The sequence below is a fragment of the Malaclemys terrapin genome, chromosome 3, assembly GCF_027887155.1.
Source record: "Malaclemys terrapin pileata isolate rMalTer1 chromosome 3, rMalTer1.hap1, whole genome shotgun sequence".
NCBI classification, from domain to species: Eukaryota; Metazoa; Chordata; order Testudines; family Emydidae; genus Malaclemys; species Malaclemys terrapin.
This window is the reverse complement of record NC_071507.1, coordinates 77,133,305-77,148,195: the sequence shown is the minus strand read 5'-3', so window position 1 is coordinate 77,148,195 and position 14,891 is coordinate 77,133,305. Positions and strand designations below refer to the sequence as shown.

At 46.2% G+C, this 14,891-nt stretch overlaps 1 protein-coding gene across 1 annotated transcript; it reads left to right on the top strand.

Annotated features, from left to right (window-relative positions):
• The first annotated feature begins 573 nt into the window (after window positions 1-573).
• LOC128833654 (uncharacterized) lies at window positions 574-14,358 on the top strand. Its single transcript, XM_054021671.1, has 3 exons — window positions 574-592; window positions 10,379-12,877; window positions 13,819-14,358. Exons 2-3 carry the CDS (start codon window positions 12,346-12,348, stop codon window positions 14,316-14,318), a joined length of 1,032 nt encoding a protein of 343 aa, XP_053877646.1. The 5' UTR covers window positions 574-592; window positions 10,379-12,345; the 3' UTR covers window positions 14,319-14,358.
• The last annotated feature ends 533 nt before the right edge of the window (window positions 14,359-14,891 follow it).

Sequence of the window (14,891 nt, the reverse complement as noted above, 5' to 3'; positions counted from 1 at the left end):
CGACTAGTTTTACTTTCTTAGCTGAATGAAGCTCACTGGGGAAATAAAGACCATAAATGGTGAACAAGAGAGATGGGGTGAGGTGCTCAGATTTTGGTACTGCATAACCAAAACTAGGTTATTTGGATCCAGCACTCATTTTATCCAAAACACCAATGTTTGGGATTACTGGTCGGATCTGAAAATCTAGCCCCAAATTTTTTTCTCTCGTGTAAATTGATGTAGCTCAGGGGTTGGCAAATTACGGCCTGGGGGCCGCATCCAGCCCTTCAGACATTTTAATCCGGCCCTCGAGCTCTGGGGAGCGGGGTCGGGGGCTTGCCCCACTCGGCACATGCCGTGACTCCGCACAGCTCCCAGAAGCAGCGGCATGTCGGCCCTCCAGCTCCTGCATGTAAGGGCAGCCAGGGGGGCTCCGCATGCTGCCCCTGCCCCACGCACCACCTCCACAGCTCCCATTGGCCAGGAACTGCAGCTAATGGGAGCTGCAGGGGTGGGGCCTGCAGACGGGGCAGCGCGCAGAGCCGCCTGGCCGCACCTCCATGTAGGAGCTGGAGAGGGGACATGCCACTGCTTCCGGGAGCTGCTTGAGGTAAGCGCAGCCCAGAGCCTGCACCCCTGACCCCCTCCCATGCCCGAACTCATTGCCCCAGCCCTGATCCCCATCCCGCCCTCCGAACCCATTGGTCCCAGCCCAGAGCCCCCTCCTGCACCCTGAACTCCTCATTTCTGGCCCCACCCCAGAGCCCGCACCGACAGCCAGAGCCCTCACCCCCTCCCACACACCAATCCCCAATTTCGTGAGCATTCGTGGCCCACCATACAATTTCCATACTCAGATGCGGCCCTCGGGCCAAAATGTTTGCCCACCCCTGACAAAGCTCCATGAAATTCTCCAAAAACAGCCAGATTTACATCCGCTGAGTACCTGGCTCTTGGTTTTTGACCCATCTTGTCTTGGGCTTTGTAAAATGCATTGCCACATAGGAGAGCAGTCCTGGTAATGTGGAGATCAGTATAGCCAAGTCCGGACCCATTCCCAACTTTGGAGAACAGGAGCAAGGCTTTGAAGTGGCAATGGTGGCAGACTGGCAGCTAGCAGAAGCATATGGGCAACAGGCTCACAGCACTTCAGCCTGTTGAGCAGGCAGGCAGCTGTTTTCTGCACAAACTGGAGTCTCTGCACTGCATACACATTCAGTCCCAGGAAGTGGGATAATACTACTTACCTACCTCACAGGGGTGTTGTGAAGCTAATTTCATCAGTGTTTGTAAAGCACTTTGACATTCTCTGTGTAGAGTGCAAAGTATTATTCAATAGTTCCAGTTGAGAACATAACAAAAGCTATGCCCAGCACAGCTAGTAATGCTCCCTTTTGTTTATATAGTGCATTCTGCTGATATTGTACCCTGGGCTATGGTTAGGACAGGATATTTACTAATATCTTCACTAATTGAAAAGCAATGATATTGACCGTGACTCTAAAAGCAATATTATGGATATGGCTATTCCAGTGTGATTCTCACTTTGACCCTACTAACAAGCACACAACTCCCTGGTTCTTGCTGGGTTTTTTTTGGTTTGGTTGCCCTTCCCCCCCCGCCCCACCAGTTCCCCCATGTTTGTAAAGGAGAGATTCACAACTGTGAACTTCTTAGCAATGAACCTAATGCAGCAGTTATCCAAGCCGTTCAAGAACAGAGAATTTCATAGCACTGGAATTTTTCCATTGCCAGCACCTTTTCATCCTTAAGATAAATGGCTTTTACTTACAGGGCTAAAGGCTCTGTTCTTTTCAAAATACTTCTCCGCTTCGGAGCGGCCATGGAAATTGGCTCTGCACCTGGCCAGCTGATCCAACCTGCAAAGGCCTTGTTTTCTTTTCTGCAGCAGCAAGTGGCAGTTTGGTATGCAGCAGAGCGGATGCAAATAGGCTAAAACTTAAATCATCAGAATTCATTTGATTGTCACGCATCCAGCGCTGTGCACTGAATTTCAGTGCAGGGTGCATGATCGCCACAATGCATCTGCCAAAGGGGAAAACATGCAAACACCTATTCCAAAATCTAAAATGTTGCAAAGATGACCTTTCAAATCTGAATCATAGAATATCACGGTTGGAAGGGACCTCAGGAAGTCACACTTGTGAATCCCCTTCGTACATTTTGGGGTCATAATCCAGCCCTGCCCACACATTGCATATATATGCATACATATTTCGAAGATACTTGCCTCTTCAAACAATGGACAGAGGTTGGCTTATTTATTATTTGTGCCTAAAGCGTCCAACTGACATCGGAGCCCCATCATGCTACATGCTTTACGTACACATTGTAAGAGATGGTCCCTGCCCCCAAAAGCTTTCAATCTAAGTAGACATGACAGTAAAGGGAGAAGGGGAAACAAAAGTACAGAGAGATGAAGTGACTTGCCCAAGAGCACATAGCAGGTCAGTGACAGAGGCCGGGATAGAACCCAAGTCTATCAACTCCCTGTCCAGTGATCTACCCACTAGACCTTGCTACCTCCATTATGAGTCCAAACAAACTCTGGCATAGCTGCATATCTCCTCAGCTCTAGAATATTCTCTCTGCCTTGCCTCATTTGAGATGTACGACAGCCAGCTGACTAAGCCTGACAGCCAAGTGAGCATGCTTGAGCTATCCGTGTAGAGTCCCAATCCGTGGGTCAGTTTTCACTAACTGAACTAGTTAGAGAGCCAAGTAGTGTCCTGATCCATGCATGCGGCTCCCATTGAGGACAAGAAATGCACAGGCAGAATGAGGGCATGATATGGCACAAAGGCCCATACTAAAAGCCCAGAGATTAAATTCATGCTCCTCCAGCTTCTCTTAGTCAATAGATATGCCAGAGGGCTTGTCACACCAAGAAGATAATTTATACCTTAGACATGTTACTTTTTCTCCAAAATAAGCACATCCCAGATATATAGCTAGTACTCTAGAGGTACTGCCCACCTCTCCCTGACTGGCACCCTACGGGCAGTTTAATGAGCTAGCCCTTCACGTCTGGAGACTTGGCTTCAGATCCTGGTGTAAATGCACCGTCTCATTGATGCTCCCATTTGTGCACAGTTCTAAACCACTACAAATTTAGCCCCTTCTGGCAAGTCCCTTCTCAAGAGATGCCTGTGTCTGGAATAGCAGGGGTGTTGAAGGTAGGGAACGGGATGCTTCATAAAAGCTTATGTGGGGATTGCCCACATTAAACTTGACCTGAACTTTTGCTGTTTCTCCCTCACTTTCATGAGCCAGAAGAGTACGAATGAAAGAGAGATTTCTTTCCTGAGGGAGAAACCAGCCCTGCATTGCAGCCCCACAGGGATTCAGTGGAGACTTCCTGAGGTCACTGACAGGAGCTCTGTGCTAGGGGAGGGCACGAAATGCCTAATGTGGAAATGTTTGCATTTGGGGCTATACGAAGTTACATTTAGCTTTTAACAGCTGTGGCGGCTGTTTATTGTAGCACAGAATCCTGGAGCTATTAGCTCACTTCTTGACAGTGACCAGATTCAGGTGGAACGACTACAAGTCTGCCCTAATATTTATGTGTTTGCCAAGGTCCCAACAATACCTTTCCTAATAAGTCTGACATATAAATAATCATTTCTATAGTTGAAAAACATACGTCCTCAGCCCATCGTAGTACCAGAAGAGTTGTGAGGATTTTAATCTGTTGTGCAAGTCCTTTCCCCTCCCACATCACGAATCATGAGTGATTGGCTAGATAGAAATGTTTTGTATGTAATTGCTTAACAAGAAATCTGAACCTTCAGTGCTAAATTCTGCAGTTTGCTGCACCCGTGTTACACCACTGAAAACCAGGAGGCTGTACTGGGGTAGTAGGAAGCAAATGTGCCCCTTAACTAGGGTGACCAGATGTCCTGATTTCATGGGGACAGTCCTGGTATTGGGGGCTGTGTCTATATAGGTGCCTACTATCCCCCAACCCCCTGTACCAATTTTTCACACTTGCTATCTGGTCACCCTACCTTTGACTTGCATTGAGATGCAGCAGGAGGACCAGGGGTGCACCCAGGTACACTTGATTCAGGTTTGTTTGTAAATGGAGGAGAGCATTTCATAAGACGCTGTTTTCCCCACATATATCATTGTGTTACTGACTGCGTTTGACGCCTTGGAAAAGAACTTCTCCTTGTTTAGAGTTCTAGCATTACACAAAGGAAATATAACCTTGCAGCTGAACTGCAAATGCATATATGTTTTGTTCTGGAGCACATTTGAACTGTAGTTCTGAAAGAAGAACAGACTGTACTGCCACAGAATGTTTCCCAGCAACGCACTGTAGATTAACCCTGACTTGCAAAGTTTAAAAAAAAAAAAATACGCTCATTAGTTATGTTTTCTGAGGACCCAGAGAACCATATCTTTGTTGGAACGGGAACTGGATGTTGGAACAACATCAACACTATGAAACATAAGATACACTTCACTGGTTCACACAGTTTATGACCTTGGATAGCTGATAAGCCACTGTAATATGATTTTTGAGCCCTGTGTTTTGCAAGCTTCAGGTACCAGGTGTTATTGAAGGTCAGCACTAAGAAAACGGGCTCTCCCACAGCCGGGAGAAGGTTACAGAGAATGGTTTTTATGCAACATAAGCTTGTAGATGATTAACAATTTTCTTTCAGTTAACCGCAAAGTTAATAGTTATTCAAAGCACTCCATTGTAATGGGAGTGGAGATGGGAAGATGTACTATATTAACCATTAATCTTGGACCATGTAATAAAAATTAAAATGGAATATGGCACATAAGTCTGATTAATTCTGCTCAAGAAGAGAGCATATGGCTGTTGGGTTGGGATATTTTTGTTCTGATGTTGGGGGTGGTTTCAAGGAGCAGATGAGGATGTGTTGCTTGTAATGCTGCATTCTTTGGCACTGTGCATTATTCATTTTAGTTAACAAGATCAAATTGCAGTTCACCTATTTCAAAAGGTGCCTGGCAAATCCAGAGCCTCCCCCAAATCCCCAAACCCTGAATTGTTTTTTTAATTGCAGAGGGAAGAAGGGGGAGTGATGGACGGAATTTGGCAAATGATAGGGGTAATGAAAGAGAGGCTGTAGCAATGGTTAGAGCCAGACAGCGTGAGCAGCCATGGTGCAGTCTACCCGCTCAGTGCTTGCCAACGCATCTCACTCCTGATCTGTAACACCCCAGCTCCTCCCGAGAACTGCAATCATGTTGATGCCTGTCAGACTGTTGTGTGCTTTTGCGGTGGGCAGAGATATCTGCTAAGGAACAGGCTGAGGCCATCAAGCTCATTTTCACTTCCAGTCTAAGTTGGATTTAAAAACAGGCCTTCGGCGGCAAATAATATTAGAGATGGGCCTGAGTTGCAAACTTTGGATCCATGTTTCCCAAAGCTCAGCGATGTTTGGATCTAAGGGTTTGATTTAGCCTATGAGAGAAACAGGAACAGGTTGCAAAATCTTGGTCCAGATCTGAACTCCCCCACACAAAAATCTGGGAGTTCTGACTTGGGATTTCGATTTGCGCCCATCTGTAGCCAACATGAGTGATGAATGAACTGATTCAGGAACAATAAGAACTAACAGAATCCAAACCTGAACCGAGTTCCTTTTAAAATTGAAGAATGTTTGAAACAGCTGTTCACACTTGTGTTCCGTTGGACTCCGCACTTCCTGCATCTGGCCAGAAGTGGAAGTTGAAATTACTGGAAGAGCTTCAGGTACAGAATTGTGCCTTTCTGAACATTTGAATGTTTCATGAATCACACCAAACCATCAGCCTGCCTATTGACCACTTGTCTATAAGCTAATACACATTGCACAGGCCTCTCTGCACTCATTATTTCCGATAATAGTGCCAATATCACCTGTCCATTAAAAAAGAATGGCCACAAAATGAGAGATCACTGGAAGGAAGTTCTTATTAGAAAATAACTATATTCCTTGTTCTCCTTTTCTTCCTTACTCTCCTTGGCCATTTAAAAAACTGATTGATTATTCAAAGCGCATTGGGATACGTTGCATAAAAGGTGCTATCGATTCTGTAGCCTCAGCCATCTCTCCAAGCCAGGTCAATACAGTGAAATAAAACGGGTGAGTGTCCCTCAAACAACCGTATAATGATGCTAAAGAAACAGAAACAGCCACAATAACACTAATCGCCTCGACAGCAAAGCATGCGCCTGATCCTGCTAAAACCGAAGTAAATAGCACAGCTCTCATTCATTATAAGGGAAGCAGAAATTGCATGGCCTCACTATAGGCTTGATCCAAAGACTACTAAAGTCCAAGGCAGTCCTATTGATTTCAGTAGACTATGGATTAAGTCCTACCCGTGAATGTGGTTAAGAAAAGGTTTAGTTTATTAGTCTGGATGTTTTTACATCAGCCCAGAGTATGGCAGTCCTAAGGCAATTCAGTCTTTGTATCCATCAGTGGATGGATGCTTCCACAGGGAAAACTCTAGATTCTATTAGGAAAGCTGGCTACAGCCAGGTCTTGCAACAACCATCTGAGATTCACGTGATCCAGCATGTATTCTGACAGCATCTTCAGGACCAGGACAGGGAGCTGTGAGACAGGCCCTGCTTAGTGCAGACAGTCTGGGGCTCCTCACTTTGTTCAGCATGAATATTGGAAGACTTCCTTTCTCACACTGGTCCACCTGCCCCTGAATTACACCATGGAAAAGGAGGCAGAAATAAGGGGGAAAGGAAGTAAAATAAAGGCAATTACTGTCCTTATCTGCACAGCCAGTGTTGCCAAGCATACAAGCACAAAATCCAACTGCTGCCAGCTTGCAGGCAAACAAGAAATCAAACGCCTTTGTTCCATGACTGCTAAGCCCTCTGTATTGCATTTCATATGCCCATTGTTTGTGGATCTATTAGGGAGGAAAGTACAAATCACAGTTAAGCAACGTGTATTTTTTTCTTCTCACTGTTCTCCTTTCATCCCCTCTCCCTTTTCTGTCTGATTTTGTGTTTTATTACTCCTGTTTCCTATTGGCAATGGTGTTGGGTAGTTATAGTTAATATTTGATCCAAGGCCAGGCAGGCACTTTGGGGAGATTTATAATTAGTTCAGGTACCAGAGCAGCTCCATTAGTGGGTATTTTACAGGTTGGGTTATTACATTATTTGGGCTACATTGTAGCTCCTAAGGCTCTGCCTGAACTGGGACAAACTGTGCTTTTGCAAAGAGGCTGCCCAGCAGTGGGAGTCAAGCCCTCCCAACCCTTCTGGCAGAGTCAGCCAGAATGACTCAGTGGGTCCCGAGGAAGTGCAGGTCAGAATGAGAATTGTGCCACACTTGAACTCACCAGATCCCAGCTCAGCTGGGGCAGAATGCGCAACCTTATGGTCCTGACCAAGAAATCAGGTGCTGTTAGACACATGCAGTTCTTGAAGTCAGAGAGGGCAATGCTTTAGAGACTGTGGCACAGGGGCCTATGGGTGGGAAGTCTTTTTGTGTACCCACCTTGCACATCCGCAGAGGGCCACCTACTCTCCAGTCCTTTTGGGACTGTTTGGTGGCAAGGACCAGAACCCACAGTAAAGTGTTTCAATTCTGCGTCTCGTCTACAATTAACTTGTTTTCATATAGTTGCACATTTGGGCCCAATCTTCCTACATTTCCTCAGGCAAAACTCCCCTTGCAATCAAGGAGAGTTTTGCCTGAGGAAGAGCTGCAAGATCATGCCCATTCTGTACTAATATGCTATATTTTAAATGGCCTGGATACATTCCAGTGTACTTTGTGCATTTAATAATATAAAGAATTAGAGAAGTCCTGCAGAACTGCATCTTTACCATAATACTAGCACCTAGATACCATGATGATTCATGCTGGAAATAATGCCTGGATAGATTAGGCGGATGGAATCCTTAATGCTAGGATTTAACCCGTGTATTAGCAGGACCATGTAAATTGTTGATCTCTGTATCTGGAATAATTTCCAATTAGAACCAAGAATTTATTTTTTTTATTTATTTTTTTATTTATTCCTGAAAGTAGTGCCAAAATTCCACTGCCTTCCATGAAGTGGGAGGAGACCTGGAGTTTGCTTCTACATGCATGTGTCCCAGTTTGGAAGGTGCCTGACTGAATATTTAGAAGGGTGCAGCAACAAGATTAAAGGAAATGAATTCTGCAGTTCAAAAAGGGGGTATTTTTATGAACAATTAAATGCATGTATTAATATTTAGTCCTGCCTTGAGTGCAGGGGACTGGGCTAAAGACCTCTTGAGGTCCCTTCCAGTCCTACGATTCTATGATAACTGGAAGCTGATCTAAACTCTTCAACAGCCATCCCAAATGAAACTCTTGTGAGTGTGCTGTACTTGGGTTCCCACCCGCCCACCCCATTTACTAGCAAAAAATGCAATGAGAAACCAAAAATTAACTGGAATGGAATGTATGGTAATTGCAATAATAATACAGTGTACACAGTGAATCTATATAAATCCTGTTCAAACCGCCATTCAGATCCTGGCTTGCCAAACACGGAGGAAAGAATACATGCCCCCAACGGGCAAGGCCAGATCTTCAATTAAAGTGTGCTTGTGAGTCAATTTCCTGTATTTGGCACAAAGATGTGGAAGGACTTCCCCATGGCCTCCAGACTTTTAGTGAGCAATGGCATGCATTTAAATCCTCCTCCTGCCAAGAGTACCATTTTACAGGAGGACAAACAAACCCAGCAGACAGGTGTCCACACCAAGATATCTACCAGGTGGCACCCTTCATAGAATCTTAGAATCATAGAATATCAGGGTTGGAAGGGACCTCAGGAGGTCATCTAGTCCAACCCCCTGCTCAAAGCAGGTCCAATTCCCAACTAAATCATCCCAGCCAGGGCTTTGTCAAGCCTGACCTTAAAAACGTCTAAGGAAGGAGATTCCACCACCTCCCTAGGTAACCCCTTCCAGTGCTTCACCACCCTCCTAGTGAAAAAGCTTTTCCTAATATCCAACCTAAACCTCCCACACTGCAACTTGAGACCATTACTCCTTGTTCTGTCATCTGGTACCACTGAGAACAGTCTAGATCCATCCTCTTTGGAACCCCCTTTCAGGTAGTTGAAAGCAGCTATCAAATCCCCCCTCATTCTTCTCTTCTGCAGACTAAACAATCCCAGTTCCCTCAGCCTCTCCTCACAAGCCCCCTAATCATTTTTGTTGCCCTCCGCTGGACTCTTTCCAATTTTTCCACATCCTTCTTGTAGGGTGGGGCCCAAAACTGGACACAGTACTCCAGATGAGGCCTCACCAATGTCAAATAGAGGGGAACGATCACGAACCTCGATCTGCTGGCAATGCCCCTACTTATACAGCCCAAAATGCCATTAGCCTTGTTGGCAACAAGGGCACATTTTTGACTCATATCCAGCTTCTCGTCCACTGTAACCCCTAGGTCCTTTTCTGCAGAACTGCTTCCTAGCCATGCAGTCCCTAGTCTGTAATAGTGCATGGGATTCTTCCGTCCTAAGTGCAGGACTCTGCACTTGTCCTTTTTGAACCTCATCAGGTTTCTTTTTGGCCCAATCCTCCAATTTGTCTAGGTCCCTCTGTATCCTATTCCTACCCTCCAGCGTATCTACCACTCCTCCCAGTTTAGTGTCATCCGCAAACTTGCTGAGAGTGCAGTCCACGCCATCCTCCAGATCATTAATGAAGATATTGAACAAAACTGGCCCCAGGACCGACCCCTGGAGCACTCCAGTTGAAACCAGCTGCCAACTAGACATGGAGCAGTTGATCACTACCCGTTGAGCCCGATAATCTAGCCAGCTTTCTATCCACCTTATAGTCCATTCATCCAGCCCATACTTCTTTAACTTGCTGGCAAGAATACTGTGGGAGACTGTATCAAAAGCTTTGCTAAAGTCAAGGAATAACACATCCACTGCTTTCCCCTCATCCACAGAGTTAGTTATCTGTTACCTTGTTAGTCCTTAGAGGAGTAGCTAAGGATTGAAGGAAGAGGGAAACTGAACTACCCTCAATTTAGAGATGGTCTCTCAAGAATAGGGTTGAAGCAAGTTAGCTGGATGCATGGTGAGGCTTCTACTACCTTAGTGCCCACTGAAACTCTTCTGTGGACAGAGCACTTCTGTCTCCAGGGCTATGAACCTGGTACCTGTCATAAGCACTCAGGTAACTGAAAAAGAAAACCCATAGCCTTTCCCCATTCCAAAATGTTTACTAAAACGGTCTAGAACTTTTCTAAAAAAGATACAGCGTTCATAACGCCTCAGAAAGCTCAATATTCTCTAAAATTAAAAAATAGCTAGCACTCTTCTTTTAACACATCTTTAGATTGATGATTTATTTTTCTATAACTCCTGAATTTCAAAGGTTTCTAAATGGAGAAGAGCTTCGTGCCAACAGGAGAGGAAGCAGAGAAGAATTGCTCCAGCAACTGGAAAGCTCACCACATACAACACAAAGCAAACACTTTGCTCTCCCAAATAGACGGAAAGAGAACCTTGTCCACTCCACTGTTCAGGGGTAAGCAGACAGCGGAGAAACGAAAGAGGAAGCCGGATGTCTCAGCAGCAAAGAGTCCTGTGGCACCTTATAGACTAACAGACGTGTAGGAGCATGAGCTTTCATGGGTGAATACCCATTTGTCTCAGACTCCCTCAACCCCTGATGTTCTAAGGAACAGTGGAATGTGCTGATAGCATTTTACTTCTTTGAAACAGTGACTGAAGAGAAAGGGGATTCTGAAACCTCTTCAAAAAGAGCTCACTTTGGCTCTGCTGGCCACGCCTCAAAAATCTGCCTTCTTTGCACAGGAGAGAGTAGAGGCAGGCAGTTCTTGAGAAATGGTCAGCCTTAGATTCAAGAGTTTCCAGGAATAAGCAAAGAATAGGACACATGGAACCCGAGCTTAAAAGAACAAAGGATGTCCAAACTCACATATTCACTTAGCGAAAGCAGTTCTTAGCAGGAGAAGAAATTAGATGCACTTGGGAACCAAGACAGGGTTCAAAATATCCCTATCCTTAATACATCAGTGATACTGATTCTGAGGCCAGGGAAAAACTCAACCCTGAACTCCTGAAATTGGACACTATGGGTAAAATCCTGTCCCTATTGAAATCAAAAGTTAAACTCTCACGGACTTCAATGGGGCCAGAATTTCACCATACATTTTATACACACCCACCCACCCACATTATATGAAATATACACATATTCTATATCACATGGGCTCGCTGTTGCACACGAAGAAAAAAAAAGTGGAAGGCAGTGTAAGCACATTGTGACTGTTGGGAAGACATGCTGTGGTGGTGTTCATTTTGGCCAATGCAAGATGCGGATAGCGAGGTAGCTTGGGGAGAGTTGGACATTGGTATTGTCCTGAAATTCCTGGAAGAAGGGATTAACCTGAACATTGTTTGAGCATCTCATTTCAGGACTGGTACAAATGTGCAAGTAAAGCAAGTTACAATTAGAATAAACCTAGACTCAGCGCCACTGATTTTCTCCTCCACCGGGAAGCCACAAATAGAATATGGAGATGGATTATAGGGTCCCTACATGCAAAAAACCCAGGAAGACAGGCAATTGAGGCAATGCAAATCCTGCCATCAGACATGCCCAGCTTCCCACACTGGATATAGAATCATAGAAATGTAGGACTGGGAGGGACCTGGAGCAGGGGCCTTGGAACAATTTTTATAGCGGGGGTGCTGAGAGCCAGTGAACAAAATCGCAAACTCTGTATATGCTGGAAAGCACTTCAAACCAGGGAGTGCTGCCGCACCCCATCACCCCTAGCTCCAGCCCGCCCTCCCCCCCCCGATCTGGAGAGGTCATCAAGTCCAGCTCCCTGTTCTGAGGCAGGGCCAAGTAAACCTAGACAATCCTTGATAGGTGTTTGTCCAACCTGTTCTTAAAAACCTCCAGTGATGGGAATTCCACAACCTCTCTTGGGCCTGGTCTACACTATGAGTTTAATTCGAATTTAGCAACGTTAAATCGAATTAACCCTGCACCCGTCCACACAACGAAGCCATTTATTTCAAAATAAAGGGCTCTTAAAATTGATTTCTGTACTCCTCCCCGACAAACGGAGTAGCGCCAAAATCGATATTGTCATTTCGAATTAGGGTTAGTGTGGCCGCAATTCGATGGTATTGGCCTCCGGGAGCTATCCCACAGTGCACCATTGTGACCGCTCTGGACAGCAATCTGAACTCGGATGCACTGGCCAGGTAGACAGGAAAAGCCCCGTGAACATTTGAATTTTATTTCCTGTTTGCCCAGCGTGGAGAGCACAGGTGACCACAGAGAGCTCATCAGCACAGGTAACCATGCAGGCCGATAATCGAAAAAGAGCACCAGCATGGATCATACGGGAGGTACTGGATCTGATCGCTATATGGGGAGAGGATTCAGTGCTAGCACAACTTTGTTCGAAAAGACAAAATGCCAAAACTTTTGAAAAAATCTCCAAGGGCATGAAGGAGAGAGGCCACAATAGGGACTCAGATCAGTGCCGCGTGAAAGTCGAGGAGCTCAGACAAGCCTATCAAAAAACAAAGGAGGCAAACAGTCGCTCCGGGTCAGAGCCGCGGACATGCCGCTTCTACGCCGAGCTGCATGCAATTCTAGGGGGGGCCGCCACCACTACTCCACCTCTGACTGTGGATTCCGAGGCAGGGGTAATCTCATCAGCCACACCTGAGGATTCTGCAGACGGGGAAGAGGAGGAGGAGGACGACGAGCTTGTGGAGAGCACACAGCACTCCGTTCTTCCCAACAGCCAGGATCTTTTTCTCAGCCTGACTGAAGTATCCTCCCAAGCCAGTATCCAAGACCATGACCCAATAGAAGGGACCTCAGGTGAGTTTACCTTTTAAAATATAAAACTTGTTTTAAAAGCAAGCGTTTTTTAATGATTACTTTGCCCTGAGGACTTGGGATGCATTCGCGGCCAGTACAGCTACTGGAAAAGTCTGTTAACGTGTCTGGGGATGGAGCGGAAATCCTCCAGGGACATCTCCACGAAGCTCTCCTGGAGGTACTCCAAAAGCCTTGCCACAAGGTTTCTGGGCAGTGCAGCCTTATTCCATCCTCCATGGTAGGATACTTGACCACGCCATGCTAGTAGCAAGTAATCTGGTATCATTCATGACAAAACCTGGCAGCGTATGGTCCCGGTGTTTGCTGGCATTCAAGCAACATGTGTTCTTTATCTTGCTGTGTAATCCTCAGGAGAGTGATATCACTCATGGTAACCTGGTTGAAATACGGGAATTTAATTAAGAGGACAGAGGTGGCCGTTCCTACTCGGCTGTTTGCCTGTGACTGAAAAGAAATCCTTCCCTGCAGTTAGCCAAGCGCTGGGGGGGGGGGGGCAAGGAATTGGCCCTAAGCTTTTTGCATTTGGCTAGCAGGGATCTTCCCGGATACCAGCCACGCGGTGGGGGGAGGGATAAAGTGATCATCCAGAGAATTGGATGGGGGGGGGGGTTGTTTTCTGCTGCTGAAGGTTAACAGGAAAACCGCAGCACTCAACGGGCTTTGCTTGGTATGTGGGAAAGGAGGGCGCAGAAGCCGAAAGACAATGGCTTACCATGGCCACATGCAAGCCGAATTCTGTTGCCCGGACCTGCGTCTGTGATCTCTAGCAGCAAAGCCACAGGCACTAAATATTAAGAGGAAAAATGCGACCTTGCACAGAAATCACACGTGCTATGTGTTGGTCACCGTGAAAGAGTATAAGCATTGTTCTGTAAAATGTATCTTCTTAAAAAATTCTCTCCTTTTTTCCCTCCCTCCAGCAGCTGCAAATTTTTCAAGCCTCCCTCCTCTGTCCCGAAGGCTATCTCAGATAAGGCGTCGGAAAAAGAGGACGCAAGATGAGATGTTTGCGGAAATCATGGAATCCACCCACAGTGAAAGAGTTCATCTGAATGAGTGGAAGGACACGGTTTCAAAGTATAGGAAAGATGCCAGTGAACGTGAGGACAGGAGGGACCAACGTGAGGACAGGCGGGACCAATGTGAGGACAGGCGGGACGCTCGAGATGAGAGGTGGCGGCAGGATGCAATGCTGGGGCTGCTGTGTGAGCAAACAGACATGCTCCAGCATCTGGTGGAGCTTCAGGAATGGCAGCAGGATCACAGACTGGCGCTACAGCCCCTGTATAACCCCCCTCCCTCCTCACCATGTTCCATAGCCTCCTCACCCAGACGTGTAAGAACGCGGGCGGGGAGGCTCCGTGCACCCTCCCATTCCACCCCAGTGGACAGCCCAAGCAAAAGGCTGTCATTTTTTTAACCTTTTTTTAGTGGCCTTTTCCTTCCCTCTGATCCTCCTCCCAAACCCCACCCGGGTTCTCTCCCTCTTTTTATAATCAATTAATAAAGAATAAATGATTTTTAAACAATAGTGACTATTTCCTTTGAAAGCAAGCTGTGATTGAAGGGGGAGGAGGGTGGGTTCCTTACAGAGAATGAGTCAATAAAGGGGGTGGGGTTTTCATCAACGAGAAACAAACAGAAATTTCACACTGTAGCCTGGCCAGTCATGAAACTGGTTTTCATCTTCCTGGTGTGCTCTTCTAATCACCCTGGTGTCTGGCTGTGCATAATCAGCAGCCAGGCGATTTGTCTCAGCCTCCCACCCTGCCATAAAGGTCTCCCCCTTACTTTCAAAGAGATTGTGGAGCACACAGCAAGCAGCAACAATAGGGATATTGGTTTGGCTGAGGTCTGAGCGAGTCAGTAACGATCGCCAGCGACCTTTTAAACAGCCAAATGCACATTCTACCACCATTCTGCACTTGCTCAGCCTGTAGTTGAACAGCTCCTGACTCCTGTCCAGGCTGCTTGTGTATGGCTTCATGAGTCA

Coding starts and splice junctions, on each gene's coding strand:
- LOC128833654 (XM_054021671.1), top strand. CDS start 12,346: ATGCAGGCCGATAATCGAAAAAGAGCACCAGCATGGATCATACGGGAG. Junction 12,878..13,818: donor CCCAATAGAAGGGACCTCAG/GTGAGTTTACCT, acceptor CCCTCCCTCCAG/CAGCTGCAAATTTTTCAAGC.